At 43.7% G+C, this 18,823-nt stretch overlaps 1 protein-coding gene across 2 annotated transcripts in view; it reads right to left on the reverse strand.

Moving 5' to 3' along the window:
- LOC121543396 (alpha-N-acetylneuraminide alpha-2,8-sialyltransferase) overlaps positions 1-17,285 on the reverse strand; it is a 33,527-nt gene extending 16,242 nt beyond the window's left edge. For both annotated transcript variants that reach the window (XM_041853228.2, XM_041853227.2), the window contains exons 1-2: positions 16,464-17,285; positions 15,092-15,236 (exon numbers count right to left, since the gene is read on the reverse strand). In XM_041853228.2, the coding sequence (XP_041709162.1) occupies positions 15,092-15,236; positions 16,464-16,642 (324 nt within the window). In that variant the 5' untranslated portion in view covers positions 16,643-17,285. The remainder of the gene's footprint in view (positions 1-15,091; positions 15,237-16,463) is intronic.
- Positions 17,286-18,823: the final 1,538 nt, after the last annotated feature.

The following is an 18,823-nucleotide window of genomic DNA, read 5'->3' on the forward strand; positions in this document are numbered from 1 at the left end:
GGGTAGAAGCTGTTCAGGAGCATGTTGGTGTCACACTTGATGCACCGGTACCGCTTGCCGTGCGGAAGCAGAGATAACAGTCTATGGCTTGGGTGGCTGGAGTCTTTAACGATTTTCCGGGCCTTCCTTTCACACCACCTGAGGGCAGTGTGGTGTGCAATTGAGATTGTAATAATAATAATAGGTCATTTAGCAGACGCTCTTATCCAGAGCGACTTACAGGAGCAATTAGGGTTAAGTGCCTTGCTCAAGGGCACATCGACAGATTTTTCACCTAGTCGGCTCGGGGATTAGAACCAGCGACCTTTCGGTTACTGGCACAACGCTCTTAACCACTAAGCTACCTGCCGCCTTGTGTCATCTATGGATCTGTTGGGGCGGGATGCAAAATGTGAGTAGTTCTAGGGTGTCTGGGACGATGGATTTGATGTGAGCCATAACCAGCCTTTCAAAGCACTTAATGATTACAGATGTGAGCGCTACAGGGCGGTAGTCATTGTGGCATGAAGCCTTAGAGTTTTTGGGAACAGGAATGAAGGTAGTCATTTTAAAACGTGGGGATTACAGACTAGGACAAGGAGAGGTTGAAAATTACTGTGAATATGCCTGGCAGCTGATCTGCACATGCTCTGAGAATGCGCCCTGGAATACTGTCTGGCCCCACGGCCTTGCGAGTGTTGACCTGATTAAGGGTCTTGTTATTGTCGAAGCGTGCATAAAATGTGTTGAGTTAGTCTGGTAGAGAGGCATCATTGGGCAGATCACGGCTGGGTCTTCCTTTGTAATCTGTAATTGACTGTAGCCCCTGCCACAAGCGGCGAGCGTCAGATCCTGTGTAATATGATTCCACTTTATTCCTATATTGTCCTTTTGCTCATTTGATGACTCTGTGGATGGCCTTACTGTCCTTGTTATTGTCCTCAGTCGTATCCTCAGGGTTGTCTGCCATGGCCCTGTGTGCGGTAGCCCTGTCCTTTAGTTTAGCGCCAACCTCTGTGTTAATCCAGGGCTTTTGATTGGGGAAGCAGCGAACCTTCACTGTGGGGACAACGTCGCCGATGCATTTCTTTATGAAGTCGGTGACGGAAGTGGTTAGCTCGTCGATGTTATCGGCGGAATCTCGGAACATATTCCAATCAGCGCTAGCAAAGCAGTCTTGTAGCATAATCTCTGATTCTGATGACCATTTCTCAATGGAGTGAGTCACGGGTACTTCCTGTTTGAGCTTCTACTTGTAAACAGGAAGCAAGAATACGGAGTCATGATCTTATTTGCCGAAAGGTGGACAAGGGAGGGCCTTGTATGCTTGCTTGTTGGTAACAGTGGTCTAGGACTCTTTCGCCCCTAGTGGCAAAGGAGACATGTTGATGGAAGTTGGGCGTCACGTGTCTTAATGACGCAGAATTAAAATCGCCGGCGACAAGGAAGGCAGCTTCCGGATGAAAGTTTTCCTGCTTGTTTATAGCCTCGTACAGTTCGTTAAGTGCCAGCTTGTTATATTTCTTGTCCTGAGGTGGAATGTATACAACAGTCACGATAACAGCTGAAAACTCTGTCGAGAGGTAGAAGGGTTGGCATTTGACCATCAGGTATTCCAAGACGGGTAAACAATGGGTCGAGAATACCACTGCACTCGAGTCAGAACATCATTTGTTGTTGATGAAGAGGCATACCCCTCCCCCTCTTGATTTCCCTGATTCTACTGTCCTGTCTGCTCGGTGAATGGAGAATCCATCGAGTTGTATAGCCATGGGGCGTATCTTGTCCAAAAGCCATGTTTCAGAAAAGCAGAGAATGTTGCAGTTACGAGAGTCCCGTTGGTAGCAAATCCGCGATCAGAGGTCATCCATCTTAGTATCAAGTGACTGGCCAATAGAATGGAGGGAGGGAATGGAGGTGGCCGGTTTTCTCTTCACCTTATTCTCACCAGGATTCTCTTGCCTCTGTAACGCCGGCATTTCCTCTTGAGTACCCCGACAATTGGGTCAGAATTACAGAAATTGGGGTAAGTAACTGCTGATCTGATGTTCAAAAGTTCTTGTCGGTTCTAAGAAATGATAACGGATACATTTAGTGAAAATAAAGTAAAAATAAACACCAAAAGAATCACAAAATAGCAAAGTTGGGTCGGAGCTCGCAAAACGGCAGCCATTCAGTATGGTGCCATCTTACGTTTATCCAGAAATCAAAGCCTTTACTAATGCCTCATTTTCTTTATGGAAAATGGTAATTTTTTTTATCTATGCCTTCATTTCCCAAAAATATAGATAGACTCTTAGCTTTAATTTGACACACAATTTGATATGCTCCTATGAACTTCACATGTTGGTGCTCATGGGTCCTTTTCGATGGAAATGCCCATATTCCATTTCAACAGGTGGATAGCAACATTTAGCAATAAATGACATACATCCTAAACTACAATCCTCTCACACGTTTACTCAATTACTCCTTTATTGAATTTGAAGACCTGCTTATGACAGGTCACAATGACCCAAATCCTCCTAAACACACAACAGAAATCAGTGCCATGCCACTTCCTCTGAATGGTTAAGTAGATTACATGTGGAATGTACCTCCTGCAACAAAGACAAATAGGCTATAGCATGTTATAAATGTTGACTACTTTCCTAAAAAAGTATAAAACACTAAATGTCTGCTCACGGTTTGCTACAGGACATTCACTTATTTTACATTGCTATAATATTTTGACCAGCTCTTGTGCTAAGTTACATTTGGATGCATGCAAAGTAAATAACTAAATGCACTTTATACATTTATCGGAATGTTGGATCAAATACGTATTTAGAATGTAGTAGGAATGTGAGCTAAAAGTCCTGGGAATGTTCCCAGACGGCTAGTTGGGTACTCTCTTTTCAACCCCCATTACAGGCCGACCATAAGGGCCTAAGTATGGCCAGTGTTGGCCAGTGAATGGGGTGTCTATGGGTGCCTCTTGAGGCAAATCCTCTCTATTCGATTGGCCTGTTGCTGTGAGTCTGGGCCCTGCTTGAGCCGGTGCCAGCAATGAACAGAGAGTCCTGAGAGAAACAAATGCTCTCATTATTCCCTTTGGAGTGGAGGACTGGACCCCCTCCTCCTCCCCCCCTCCCCCTCCTCCCCCGCCTCCTACTCCTCCTCCTCCTCCCCCCCCTCCTCCACCTCCCCCCCCTCCTCCTCCTCCTCCCCTGCTCCTCCTCCTCTTCCTGCTCCCCCTCCAGAATTTAACGTCTCTCTCTCTTTCTCTCTCTCTCGCTCTCTCTCTCTCTCGCTCTCACTCTCTCACTCTCTCGCTCTGTGTTTCCCCCAGGGTTTCTGGTGAACCATGAAAGGGGCTGAGCCAGCTAGAGGAGAACAATGGCCAGCTCACAGTTCTGGGAACATATCACTCCATATCATTGTAACACATGTGATCCAAACATTAATTATATTTTGGTGGATTGATGATATCTCACTGAGAGAAGTATTATGAGAAGAGAGTAGGTTGAATTAAGGGAGATATACCACGCGCCTAAACCCAGGCCAAAAACCCAGGCCAAAAACCCAGACAAAAACCCAGGCCAAAAACCCAGACAAAAACACGGGCCAACACACGGACCAACACACGGACCAACACACGGACCAACACACGGACCAAAACGTATTTTTAAACCAGGCTATACTTTAAAAAACATTACATTTTTAACCAGACCAATGAGAGAGGAGGAGATTGAGGATGATGACCACCAATGACCACCAATGAGATCACAGCCTAGAAGCCTCTCTATGTGATCAAAGCTAACAAAGCTTCTCAATTAATCAGCTCCTGAATGACACATTCCTCCAAAGGACGGCGATGCCAGGCGATGCAAGGCGATGCCAGATGATGCCAACGCTTCACTGTGTGGTCAGAAGGGCTCTGTTTTGCTGTGCCCATGAGCTTGGTAGCACTGCCAGTTCTGGTCAGGCATGGTTGGTGCTCTATGCCCAGGCCTGCAATCAGTAGTAGTTAGCCCTACTCAGGACGGCCCAAGTGTGTGTGTGTGTCCGTGTCGAAAGAGAGAGAGAGAGAGAGAGAGAATAGAGAGAGAGAGAGAGAGAGAGAGAGGAGAGAGAGAGAGAGAGAGAGAGAGAGACAGAGGAGAGAGAGAGAGAGAGAGAGAGAGGCTGTGGATGGGGAGAGAGACAGGGAGAGAAGAAGAGGGAGAGAAAGTGAAAGAGAGAGAAAGTGAGAAAGAGAGCAAGAGATTATTGTTAAGCAGAGAGGCTGAGTCTATAAAATTAATCCACAGTGAAGAAGTAGACAAATAGAGTATGACTACTTGAGTGTGAATGAGTTAGTGTGTGAGTGAGTGTGTGAGTGCCTCCTCTTCCCTGCTTCAGGCTCTATTTTTGTCAGGCAGTGGTTATACAGTACTGTCTAGAGCTGTCCTTGTGTGTAATGTGGGTGGGTAGCCACTAGTGGTTAGGACCAGGGAGGATAGGGTACACAAGCACACACTTGACACACACTCACTCACATGCTCTGCAAACATGCTCTGCAAACACAGCACACAGATCTCACAGGACCTTGGTCGTTGAAACACACACGCGCACAGTGACACAAACACACACACACTCTCTCTATCCCTCTCTCTCTCTACGTCAAGTTAAGATGTTTTCTGTAGTGTCTATGCCTCAGTCATAAACAGGTCCATTAGATGGTGTCAAGGAAACCTTTACTAGTAGGGAGACAGACAGACAGACAGACAGACAGACAGACAGACAGACAGAGACACACACACACACACACACACACACACACACACAACAAAATATGATTTGCCTCAGTAATACGGCGGTGAGGCTCAGCTAGGTGTCTCTCTCCATCTGGACAGTGAGGTGTGAAACCAGAACTATCTGAGGGCAGCAGCAGCCACATCTCTACCATGACCGTTAGAATAACATACCCACTGGCCAAAAATTGGTTGCATCAACATTGTTTCCACGTCATTTCAACAAAAAATGTTTTATCTCATGATGTTCAATAAACGTGGAAACATTTTGGGATTTGCAAAAAGTAATCAACGTAAGGCATTTCATTTTTTTCCCACCCAACTTATTATTATTATTGTTCAGAGGGGGTCACAGATACAAAAACAATCAAAGAAATGCATACAAAGATAACCCAGACTCACCCCCCCCAGTCCCCATCCACCCGCCCACATCCTACCTCCTCATCCGGAAACCATGTTTCCCACCCTGCCTAGCCCCACTCCCCACCTCCCCGACCCGAAGAAAGCATGCCTCCCACCCCTTTGCATCCCACCCAGCAACCAAGGTTGCTTATCAGTCCCCCTCTCACCCATCTCCCCTTACATTCCTCCCAATCCATGCCGCCCTCCCCCACAACGACCAGAGACCCAGCACCCCGTACCACTAAACCCAATGACATGCTGAATTTTTTGGTTGATTTCACGTTGAATTCACATTAGTTGACATCTCAACCAAATGTAAATCAAAACTAGACGTTGAAATGACGTCCGTGCCCAGTGGGTAGCCATGGAGGAAGAGAGAAACGAGGGAATCAGCAGAGCTCAATCAGGAGTGTGTGGGGTGGAGACAAAGAGAGAATTTTTTTTTTTTTCCCTCCTTCCTCTCCTCTTCTGTCTGTGGACATGTGTAGCTAACGAACCATGAGCTTATGGCACAAATTACACACACACTTCACCTCCCCCATCTCTGATACACTGTTTTAACACGCCTCTTTTACACTCTTAGAAAAAAAAAGGTGCTATCTAAAACCTAAAAGGGTTATTCGTCTGTCCCCATAGGAGAAGCCTTTGAAGAACCCTTTTTGGTTCCATGTACAGTGAGGGAAAAAAGTATTTGATCCCCTGCTGATTTTGTAAGTTTGCCCACTGACAAAGAAATGATCAGTCTATAATTTTAATGATAGGTTTATTTGAACAGTGAGAGACAGAATAACAACAAAAAAATCCAGAAAAAACGCATGTCAATAATGTTATAAATTGATTTGCATTTTAATGAGGGAAATAAGTATTTGACCCCCTCTCAATCAGAAAGATTTCTGGCTCCCAGGTGTCTTTTATACAGGTAACGAGCTGAGATTAGGAGCACACTCTTAAAGGGAGTGCTCCTAATCTCAGCTTGTTACCTGTATAAAAGACACTTGTCCACAGAAGCAATCAATCAATCAGATTCCAAACTCTCCACCATGGCCAAGACCAAAGAGCTCTCCAAGGATGTCAGGGACAAGATTGTAGACCTACACAAGGCTGGAATGGGCTACAAGACCATCGCCAAGCAGCTTGGTGAGAAGGTGACAACAGTTGGTGCGATTATTCGCAAATGGAAGAAACACAAAAGAACTGTCAATCTCCCTCGGCCTGGGGCTCCATGTAAGATCTCACCTCGTGGAGTTGCAATGGTCATGAGAACGGTAAGGAATCAGCCCAGAACTACACGGGAGGATCTTGTCAATGATCTCAAGGCAGCTGGGACCATAGTCACCAAGAAAACAATTGGTAACACACTACGCCATGAAGGACTGAAATCCTGCAGCGCCCGCAAGGTCCCCCTGCTCAAGAAAGCACATATACATGCCCGTCTGAAGTTTGCCAATGAACATCTGAATGATTCAGAGGAGAACTGGGTGAAAGTGTTGTGGTCAGATGAGACCAAAATTGAGCTCTTTGGCATCAACTCAACTCGCCGTGTTTGGAAGAGGAGGAATGCTGCCTATGACCCCAAGAACACCATCCCCACCGTCAAACATGGAGGTGGAAACATTATACTTTGGGGGTGTTTTTCTGCTAAGGGGACAGGACAACTTCACCGCATCAAAGGGACGATGGACGGGGCCATGTACCATCAAATCTTGGGTGAGAACCTCCTTCCCTCAGCCAGGGCATTGAAAATGGGTCGTGGATGGGTATTCCAGCATGACAATGACCCAAAACACACGGCCAAGGCAACAAAAGAGTGGCTCAAGAAGAAGCACATTAAGGTCCTGGAGTGGCCTAGCCAGTCTCCAGACCTTAATCTCATAGAAAATCTGTGGAGGGAGCTGAAGGTAGAGTTGCCAAACGTCAGCCTCGAAACCTTAATGACTTGGAGAAGATCTGCAAAGAGGAGTGGGACAAAATCCCTCCTGAGATGTGTGCAAACCTGGTGGCCAACTACAAGAAATGTCTGACCTCTGTGATTGCCAACAAGGGTTTTGCCACCAAGTACTAAATCAATTTATAACATTTTTGACATGCGTTTTTCTGGATTTTTGTTGTTGTTATTCTGTCTCTCACTGTTCAAATAAACCTACCATTAAAATTATAGACTGATCATTTCTTTGTCAGTGGGCAAACGTACAAAATCAGCAGGGGATCAAATACATTTTTCCCTCACTGTAGAACCCTTTTCACAGACGGTTCTACATGGAACCCAAAAGGGTTATCCTACGGGGACTGCTGAAGAGTGTAGCATTGAATCACATGAATGTACAGTATGTATATATGTAATGAATGAATATCTTAGGCTGTAGATTGTTGTTTTTCTGGTAATGTGTTTTTGGTTATGTAGCTAAAATGCTGCCGTTTCTCTCTCTCTCCCTCTCTGAAGTGGCATTTTTTCCCCTATTCCTCCTCATCTTCTCCCACTCAAAATACAGCGCACACACATACAATCACACACGACGCACGCCACATACACATCCAGACACTCACCTTAACCTACACACACACACACACCTAAACCCCCCTCTACAGATACACACACACAAAGAAACACACACTGTCCCTACCTAGAATAACAACAGCAGTTGTCTTCTCACACTAGTGTTTTCTCAGGGCTAGGTAGTAATGAGCTACCAGGCCACGCATCAATGGTCCTGGGGGGCTGGGACTCACAGTAGATATTTCCATCTCTTCTTTAAACCATTAACACCTGCAACTGAAGCCCTACTGATTTCAACTGAAGCCAAGAGTTTGCGGAATTGGCCAGATGTAGTAACCAGATAAATACTGCATGTTCTGCTCTGAGTAACAAAGGATGGTCTGTTGTTAATAACCAGAGAGATGGAATGAAAGAGAAAGGGTCCAACATTTCTTTCATTATTACTTTCAATGTTCTGTTTAGAACACACACGTGCACCCACACACACACACACACACACACTCACACACACACACACACACACCACCTGGCAGACAACATGTAGGCCTATACAGCTGAATGGATATATCTGATGAGTCCCACAATTTGACAAGCCATCTGTGTTTTTCCCCACATTATGAGGACTGAATATCTCTGGCTATCTGATCCGATCTCCGATGAGGTTGTTATGTCCTCCTTTATGTTCCCTCTTTCATGATAAAGTGGGATCCATCTCAAATCCCACAGCTTGCATTCAGGGTGTCATATTCACATGTTCCCCGGGGCTAGTGACCTATGACAAATCATTTCCCATCTATTCCCTACTGTAGTCTCTGAGTGGATGACGCATCTTTAAGTTCCCTATACCCTTCTGGGTCATTTAGGGGCTATCGCAATCATCTAAAATAGATTCCTCTACCGTGTCTCCTCTCCTTCAACTAAACAGATTTTCACCTCTCGAGTCCTTTCAGACCAGTGCAGATTGAAGGAGAGGAGATAAGGAGAGGAAACCACTTTAGACTATTGACATTCTCCCTTGATGTGATGGGTGGTTTACTGTTACACAAGGTTGATGACCTTGAATAAAGCCTGTGTGTCTATGTACGCTGACGACTCAACAGTATACACGTCAGCTACGACAGTAAAATAATTAACTGACACCCTTAACATAGAGCTCCAGTCAGTTTTAGAATGGGTAACTAGCGATAGGCTGGTGCTAAATATCTCAAATACTGTAGGACGTGAGCAAGTTGAAGAGACTAAACTGCTGGGTGTAACCCTAGAAGGCAAGCTGTCATGGTCAAAGCATTTACAGTGCATTCGGAAAGTATTCAGACCCCTTGACTTTTTCCACATTTTGTTACTTTACAGCCTTATTCTAAAATTGATTAAATAAATAAAAATCCTAAAATCTACACACAATACCCCATAATGACAAAGCAAAAACTGGATTTTAGACATTTTTGCAAATGTATTAAAATAAAAAAACATAAATACCTTATTTACATAAGTATTCAACCCTTTGCTATGAGACTTGAAATTGAGCTCAGGTGCATCCTGTTTCCATTGATCATCCTTGAGATGTTTCTACAACTTGATTGGAATCCACCTTTGGTAAATTCAATTGATTGGACATAATTTGGAAAGGCACACACCTGTCTATATAAGGTCCCACAGTTGACAGTGCATGTCAGAGCAAAAACAAAGCCATGATTGTCGAAGGAATTGTCCGTAGAGCTCCGAGACAGGATTGTGTCGAGGCACAGATCTGGGGAATTGTACCAAAAAATGTCTGCAGCATTGAAGGTCCCCAAGAACACAGTGGCCTCCATCATTCTTAAATGGGAGAAGATTGGAACTACCAAGAATAGAGCTGGCCGCCTGGCCAAACTGAGCAATTGGGGGAGAAGGGCCTTGGTCAGGGAGGAGACCAAGAACCCGATGGTCACTCTGACATAGCTCCAGAGTTCATCTGTGGAGATAGGAGAACCTTCCAGAAGGACAACCATCTCTGCAGCACTCCACCAATCAGGCCTTTATGGTAGGGTGGCCAGACGGAAGCCACTCCTCAGTAAAAGGCACATGACAGCCCGCTTGGAGTTTGCCAAAAGGCACCTAAAGATTCTCAGACCATGAGAAACAAGATTCTCTGGTCTGATGAAACAAAGATTGAACTCTTTGGCCTGAATGCCAAGCGTCACGTCTGGAGGAAACCTGGCACCATCCCTACAGTTAAGCATGGTGGTGGTAGCATCATGCTGTGGGGATGTTTTTCAGCGGCAGGGACTGGGAGACTAGTCAGGATCAAGGGAAAGATGAACGGAGCAAAGTACAGAGAGATCCTTGATGAAAACCTGCTCCAGAGCGCTCAGGACCTCAGACTGGGGTGAAGGTTCACCTTCTAATAGGACAACAACCCTAAGCACACAGCCAAGACAACGCAGGAGTGGCTTCGGGACAAGTCTCTGAATATGCTTGAGTGGCCCAGCCAGAGCCTGGACTTGAACCCGATCTAACATCTCTGGAGAGACCTGAAAATAGCTGTGCAGGGACACTCCCCATCCAACCTGACAGAGCTTGAGAGGATCTGCAGAGAAGAATGGGAGAAACTCCCCAAATACAGGTGTGCCAAGCTTGTAGCATCATACCCAAGAAGACTTGAGGCTGTAATCGCTGCCAAAGGTGCTTCAACAAAGTACTGAGTAAAGGGTCTGAATACTTATGTAAATGTAAATATTTCCGTTTTTTTTATTTAATCAATTTGCTAAAATTTCGAAAAACCTGTTTTTGCTTTGTCATTATGGGGTATTGTTTGTAGATTGATGAGGGACATTTTTTTTTAAAAATAAGGCTGTAACGTAACAACATGTGGAAAAAGTCAAGGGGTCTTAATACTTTCCGAATGCTAAAATGAGAATAGGTCTGTCCATGATAAGACGTTGCTTTGCTTTCTTGATATCTCAGTCACCCAGACAGGTCCTACAAGCCCTAGTTTTGTCGCACCTGGACTACTTTTTATTTATTTTAATTGAACCTTTATTTAACTAGGCAAGTCAAATAAGAACAAATTCTTATTTACAATGATGGCCTCCCATGAGGCAAAAGGCCTCCTGCGGGGACTACTGCCCAGTTCTGTGGTCATGTGCGGCGAAGAGGGACGTAAGTACATTGCAGTTGGTCCAGAACAGAGCAGCACGTATTGCACTTAGATGTACACGGAGAGCGAATGTCAGTATCATGCATGTCAATCTCTCCTGGCTCAAAGTTGAGGAGAGATTGACTGCATCACTATTGGTCTTTGTGCAAGATGTTGATGTGTTGAAGGTACCGAACTGTCTGTTCAAGCAGTTGTCACACAGTTCGGACACTCAATGGTACCACACAAGACATGCAATCAGAGGTCTCTTCACAGTCCCCATGTCCAGTACAGAGGCTGGGAAATACAGTATTAAATAGATCCATGAATACATAGAACTCCCTGCCACCCCAGGTAACTCAAGCTAGCAATAAAACCAGATTAAAAAACCAGATAAAAGAACACTTTACGGCACAACAGGGACTGTGAAGAGACAGAGATTTTGATATATTTTGTATTGTATTATGTATTGTATTATGTAGGAACGGCTTATAGGGCAGGTGCCATCTCCTGTTTCTGAAGCGTGAGGCAGAAACAGGAGATTATGTAGTATTATGTGGTATTATGTAGTATGTGTATATTATGTTATTATATTTGGCATTTTATTTGGTGTGTTTTGTTTGGACCCCAGGTAGAGTTATTCATTTTATTTATTTATTGTGACTTGCAGGTCTGATGTGGCCCATGAGGCAGGATTCTCAGATCACAATGTGGAGGATAACTAGGCCATAACTAAAGGCCTTCTGAAGCGTATGGTATGTGGTCATAAAGGGTTAACTTTTAATTATTTTTTATTTTTTATTAGGATACCCAATTAAAAAGTCCTAATAAATAAATAAAATACAAGAAATAATAATAGGGGATCCTAATATATAAATAAATAATAATTAAAAGTAAACCCTTTATGACCACTTACTATACATGTCATAAGGCCTTTAGTAATGGTCTAGTTATCCTCAGGCTTTAGTTATGGTCTAGTTATCCTCAGGCTTTAGTTATGGTCTAGTTATCCTCAGGCTTTAGTTATGGTCTAGTTATCCTCAGGCTTTAGTTATGGTCTAGTTATCCTCAGGCTTTAGTTATGGTCTAGTTATCCTCAGGCTTTAGTTATGGTCTAGTTATCCTCAGGCTTTAGTTATGGTCTAGTTATCCTCAGGCTTTAGTTATGGTCTAGTTATCCTCAGGCTTTAGTTATGGTCTAGTTATCCACAGCCTTTAGTTATGGCCTAGTTATCCACAGCCTTTAGTTATGGTCTAGTTATCCTCAGGCTTTAGTTATGGTCTAGTTATCCTCAGGCTTTAGTTATGGTCTAGTTATCCTCAGTCTTTAGTTATGGCCTAGTTATCCACAGCCTTTAGTAATGGTCTAGTTATCCTCAGGCTTTAGTTATGGTCTAGTTATCCTCAGGCTTTAGTTATGGCCTAGTTATCCACAGCCTTTAGTTATGGCCTAGTTATCCCCAGTCTTTAGTTATGGCCTAGTTATCCTCAGGCTTTAGTAATGGCCTAGTTATCCTCAGGCTTTAGTTATGGCCTAGTTATCCTCAGGCTTTAGTAATGGCCTAGTTATCCTCAGCCTTTAGTTATGGCCTAGTTGGGTTATTGGTAAGCATTCAAATAAGCCGCCTCAATATTTGCCATAGGTGGTAATATCTCTGTAGGTGCTGATCTGTCATTAGTATTGTGAAAAAATTATAATGTTAAGGAAAGATTTGAATGGAGAAAGATGATCCAAGAGCAGCGCTCCCTTTATTTCGATCTTATCAGTATCGATCGACACATGCTCCAACGACGCACTTAGCGACCGTTCTCCCTGAGTGGTGTTTTAGGAAATGCATGTTACATCTTTGGCCGTTGTAGGAAAGATGCATCGTTAAAACACTCGTAAGCCATCGCTATCGGGAAACCGGGCACTTTTCAGTTGTGCTGAAATATAGGTAAGGTGACAGACATTCCTAACACTGATCTGAATAAAAGGCATTGAAAGTCACATACATTTCTAATGACTAGATGCACTCTAAACAGGCCTATGGGAAAGTAAACGCTAGTGGTTCAAATCTGAACACTAAGGAGATATACAGTGGGGAAAAAAAGTATTTAGTCAGCCACCAATTGTGCAAGTTCTCCCACTTAAAAAGATGAGAGAGGCCTGTAATTTTCATCATAGGTACACGTCAACTATGACAGACAAATTGAGAAAAAAAATCCAGAAAATCACATTGTAGGATTTTTAATGAATTTATTTGCAAATTATGGTGGAAAATAAGTATTTGGTCACCTACAAACAAGCAAGATTTCTGGCTCTCACAGCTCCTCTGTCCTCCACTCGTTACCTGTATTAATGGCACCTGTTTGAACTTGTTAACAGTATAAAAGACACCTGTCCACAACCTCAAACAGTCACACTCCAAACTCCACTATGGCCAAGACCAAAGAGCTGTCAAAGGACACCAGAAACAAAATTGTAGACCTGCACCAGGCTGGGAACACTGAATCTGCAATAGGTAAGCAGCTTGGTTTGAAGAAATCAACTGTGGGAGCAATTATTAGGAAATGGAAGACATACAAGACCACTGATAATCTCCCTCGATCTGGGGCTCCACGCAAGATCTCACCCCGTGGGGTCAAAATGATCACAAGAACGGTGAGCAAAAATCCCAGAACCACACAGGGGGACCTAGTGAATGACCTGCAGAGAGCTGGGACCAAAGTAACAAAGCCTACCATCAGTAACACACTACACCGCCAGGGACTCAAATCCTGCAGTGCCAGACGTGTCCCCCTGCTTAAGCCAGTACATGTCCAGGCCCGTCTGAAGTTTGCTAGAGTGCATTTGGATGATCCAGAAGAGGATTGGGAGAATGTCATATGGTCAGATGAAACCAAAATATAACTTTTTGGTAAAAACTCAACTCGTCGTGTTTGGAGGACAAAGAATGCTGAGTTGCATCCAAAGAACACCATACCTACTGTGAAGCATGGGGGTGGAAACATCATGCTTTGGGGCTGTTTTTCTGCAAAGGGACCAGGACGACTGATCCGTGTAAAGGAAAGAATGAATGGGGCCATGTATCGTGAGATTTTGAGTGAAAACCTCCTTCCATCAGCAAGGGCATTGAAGATGAAACGTGGCTGGGTCTTTCAGCATGACAATGATCCCAAACACACCGCACGGGCAACGAAGGAGTGGCTTCGTAAGAAGCATTTCAATGTCCTGGAGTGGCCATGCCAGTCTCCAGATCTCAACCCCATAGAACATCTTTGGAGGGAGTTGAAAGTCCGTGTTGCCCAGCGACAGCCCTAAAACATCACTGCTCTAGAGGAGATCTGCATGGAGGAATGGGCCAAAATACCAGCAACAGTGTGTGAAAACCTTGTGAAGACTTACAGAAAACGTTTGACCTGTGTCATTGCCAACAAAGGGTATATAACAAAGTATTGAGAAACTTTTGTTATTGACCAAATACTTATTTTCCACCATAATTTGCAAATAAATTCATAAAAAATCCTACAATGTGATTTTCTGCATTTTCTTTTCTCATTTTGTCTGTCATAGTTGACGTGTTACCTATGATGAAAATTACAGGCCTCTCTCATCTTTTTAAGTGGGAGAACTTGCACAATTGGTGGCTGACTAAATACTTTTTTTCCCCACTGTAGGTGTTCTCCTGGTTGGAAACAGACTGGAAAAAGCTGACTGTCATGTTTATTCTTGCATTCTAAATGCCTGTGTTTAAGATGAGAACATTTATTGGCAAATCTAAATGCCTTATGGTTAAGTTTTAAACACTGACATTTAGTTTATAACCGTGTCATATGTTTTATGGTTTTACAGTGTATGTGGCAAAGGTTAAACTCATTTCTCAGTTCAAAGTGTATATTGTTCAGTTACTGTTTTAGTGAGATGTTAATGATGTTCTTATCATTGAGACGGTGTGAAAAATGTGATAGCGTGGGGCTATCACAGTTGATCGTGGGTGAAAGGGAAGCTGGTGAGATATATTTGTTACATATATTCATGGCTCGTCATTGTGAAGCAAGTTTACCCTTAGCACAGACTGTGGTTGGTGTGTTTTCCTTGGCGTCAGGGGGTTTGGAGTTCAATACCACACATGGACAACCCCCAAAATTCTCTACACTACCATCATTGACCATGCAAGTGTGGTCACACACACAAACACATACAAACAAACAAACAAACACACACACACACACACACACACACACACACACACAAATATATTGTTGTGTGTTTAGGTGTGTTAGAGTTGGGCTGGAACAAAAGCCAGTACACTGCTGGCCTCCATGACCAGAGTAGAGGCCTACCTGCACAAAGAGAGAGTAGGTCTCATTGTTGACCGTGTGTGAGTGGTAGAACTCTCCATCGTACCACAGGACCTTCCCCATAGGTGAATTCTGCTTGGTCACCGCAAACATCCTCCTCGGGTCACAGCATTCTGAAAGCAGCTTCCTGTAACGAGAGAGGGAGTAGGATGACGTTGTGTCTCGACACTAACATCTAATGTCAGTTTAGGGTGTCATCACTTATGCGTGAGGTTAGGATTTGGGGAGGGTAAGCTGATCCTAGATCTGTGGTAAATATGGAAAACCTTTACCCCTGAGCTATAAATAGACAGTCAGAATAAGAAGAGAATTTGTCATTGTGTGTATAGCATGGGTGAATCTCAGACACAGTGTATAAATTGAGACAGTCTCTTTATCTGAATTATAGTTACCAGTCTGGGACTCTGGGCCACATGTCATTTGAGCATTCTCTATTGATGAAATAAACACTCATTGCAGAGTCCGCACCATCAACTATAACTCAGATCAAGAGACAACTGTCTCAATTGATACACTGTGTCCAAGTGTCATGCATGCTATTTTCACACAATGACACATTCATACATGGTTCATACATCCTGTCTGCATCGACAGTAGGCCTACTATGGGGAAGCCTGAGTAGTGTAAATGCATTTGGAATCAATTAGGAGGCGGCGCAGATCTGATAAAAATATCATATTCAATCCAACTGTCAATGGGCGAATTTGAAGCAAGTGTGGAAATGGTCAATGGTAAATGGCGAAAGGCTGGTTGTTGGTGGTTGCCTTGTCCTAGATTCAGCACCACCAATACACTTGCATTTCTGTTTTTCCATGGACACACACAGCTTCGGTGGCGAGGTAACCTTTTCAACTCCAAACGTGCGAAATCATAGAGATCCTATTCAATTATTCTAATTCACTCTTCGCACCATCATAAAAACGCGTCTCTGCGCTTTTCCGTGCAGGTGTCACGTTCTGCGCATTTCCCTAATCTGCTTTTCCTCAGTGCATTATAGCCTACGACTCCTGTCCTATTCTCATGAGTGCGACTAGATACAACAAATAGGCCTACCATACTGTAACTGTTGTGCCCTGGAGATTCAGCTTAATAGTGATTGATTTTTTTTCTCCATTTGCATTCCTCTTTTACCATTTAATAAACATGATTATTATTATTATTATTATTATTATTATTATTATTAGCCTAAGTATTGTCCTGTTATGTACGTAAATAAACTGTAGGAGATGATAGGCTACATGGACACAATCATGTAATAATGTTTTTCTATATCGCAGAATATTCATATTGCTATTCATTATTTATGCAGGCCAAATCGCATAGGCCTAATGTTGTGAGATGAGTGAAAGCCCACCTGAACAGATCGATGTCCGTCTGGTTCCTCTGCCATACTTGTCCCTGCCGCAGCACTTCATCAACTATTTCCTTGTCGCTCCGGGGTCTGTACACTGGGAAAATGTAGAGCCAGCACAGCACGAGCACACACAGAACGGCCCACACCGACAGCTTGCTCCGGTGGCATCTCACCAACATTGTTACAGCTTGTGGTTCACGAATCACAACCCGCCTATTCAAACAAATCTAGTATGGTGAAAAATACGCAAGCTGGCCCTCTCCGTTAGCTATGTGTGAAAGGTTCTATTTCGGGAGTGGAGACGGCATCCTTTCTCATCCAAAAGGCTCGGAGTTTCAATGGAAATGCGCGTTTTTATTATTTCCGGTAGTGCAAGCATCGAATGCCTTGGTTTAGCTCCCAAACTGCCGGTTTTGTTATAAATCCTTGGTTATGTTTTGCAGCATTAAGGGATCCGCTATCCATGCGCCATCTCGGCCGGCGGTAAGCTAGCGGGAACGGGCTTCGCTCTCTGCAGCGGCGGGTTGCTGGAATCCACCACACTCGTCTTGGTGCATCACTGACCCCGCATGCATCAACTAGATGTCGGCCGCTCTTTCCCTACTCAACAGCGGTCTTGTGTGAAATCCCTGCCAGGTTCCCTAGACCCACATCGCCCTTTGCGGTCACTTATTTTGTTCCATCCGACCCGAATGGACCATGCTATCCCTTCCTTATCTCCTCTCTCCTTGTCCTGCTGGATCTTCTTGGAAGCCTTGCAAGTGTACTGTCTTTTGAATCTCTCTTTCTCTCCCCCTCTTCAGCTACAGTAGTTCTACATCCCTCCAACCTCAGGGGTAGACGTAACATAGTAAACGTAGATCCGGGACACTCCAGTATACTGCATGTTACATTTCGAATGGTGCCTATAAAAGTCTACACCCCCTTGACTTTTTTAAAACATTTTGCTGCCTTAAAATGTAATCTAAAAAGGATTAAATTAGATTATAGAACATTTTCATAATTGGATATGTCTCCACCCCTAAATTACAGTTTCGATTGTGACAAGTCCCTGGCAATGACAAGCATATCCATAACATGATGTTGCCTCCACAAAACTTGAAAATAGAGAGGGTTTCACTCTGTTGTGTTGTACTGGATTTGACCCAACTCTGTAGTTTTTAATTTAGGCCAAAAAGTGTTGTCTTGCAGTATTACTTAACAGCCTTGTTGCAAAACAGAATGGATAATTTGCAGTGGATTTTTAAACTTTTTTTGCACTTTGTCATACAGGCCAGTAATATGGAGTGAATACAATGTTGTTTTCAAGTATTGTGGTGGCAGCATCATGTTATGGATATACTTGTCACCGGCAGGGACTGGGGAGTTTGTTAGGATCAAAATAAATATGACAGGAGCAAAGCCCAGCTAAAAAGTTAGATAAAAACCCACCTCAGTCTTCTGAAAACTTAACCCTGTCATAGGGTTTTATTTTGCTGCGGGACAATTACACAAATATTTATGCAAAAGACACACCAGAATGGTAGCAATTGCAAAGTAGCTAAAAAGTAGTAATAGTTGCAAAGTTGTCCGTGACGAGATTCAAGCACACAACCTTTGGGTTGCTATATGCAAACCCATCCACCCCGACCAACCACCCTACTTTCGTTTTAGCCTTAAGTAACCTTCTGTCTTACGTAACCATAACAAACGTAACATATTATACTAATTTCGATGTCCCGGATTTAATTTTACTATGTTATGTCTAGTCTATGAGACCAGGCTGATCCCTCCACTCCCTCTCTCTTGCAACCCCCCCAACAAAGTGCTTCTTGTGCTGCTGAGTGCTTGAATGAGCCTCGCTCCCTGCTGTGAATGGGTGCCAGTGCCAATAGCACGGTCTTGTGCTGCCCTCTGTGGTACTGTTATAATAATATAATATGCCATTTAGCAGACGCTTTTATCCAAAGCGACTTACAGTCATGTGTGCATCTTCTTCTTCTATGATATAATGGCGGTCCACAAACCAGCGTTAAAGGTGCTTGCTGCCACCTTCTGTGCTGGAGTGTGTGGCCAATCACAGTTTACAACATTTCTAAATCCTCCTACCCAACTCAGTACTTCTGAGAAAATAACAAATAACCCTAATAACTTCTAATAGACCCTCCCCCATCCCCAAAATCCCTTCCAACCTCAATGACCCTACACTTCAATCTTTCCCTCTCTTCAACACACTTACAACAACACATGCTCCACCATTTCATCGAATATACACTCCAGACACAAACCATTCACATGTTGTTGTTTTTTGTGGTATTTTACCCCCTTTTTCTCCCCAATTTTCGTGGTATAGTTACAGTCTTGTCCCATCGCTGCAACTC

This window comes from Coregonus clupeaformis, chromosome 28 (assembly GCF_020615455.1).
Source record: "Coregonus clupeaformis isolate EN_2021a chromosome 28, ASM2061545v1, whole genome shotgun sequence".
Classification (NCBI taxonomy): domain Eukaryota; kingdom Metazoa; phylum Chordata; class Actinopteri; order Salmoniformes; family Salmonidae; genus Coregonus; species Coregonus clupeaformis.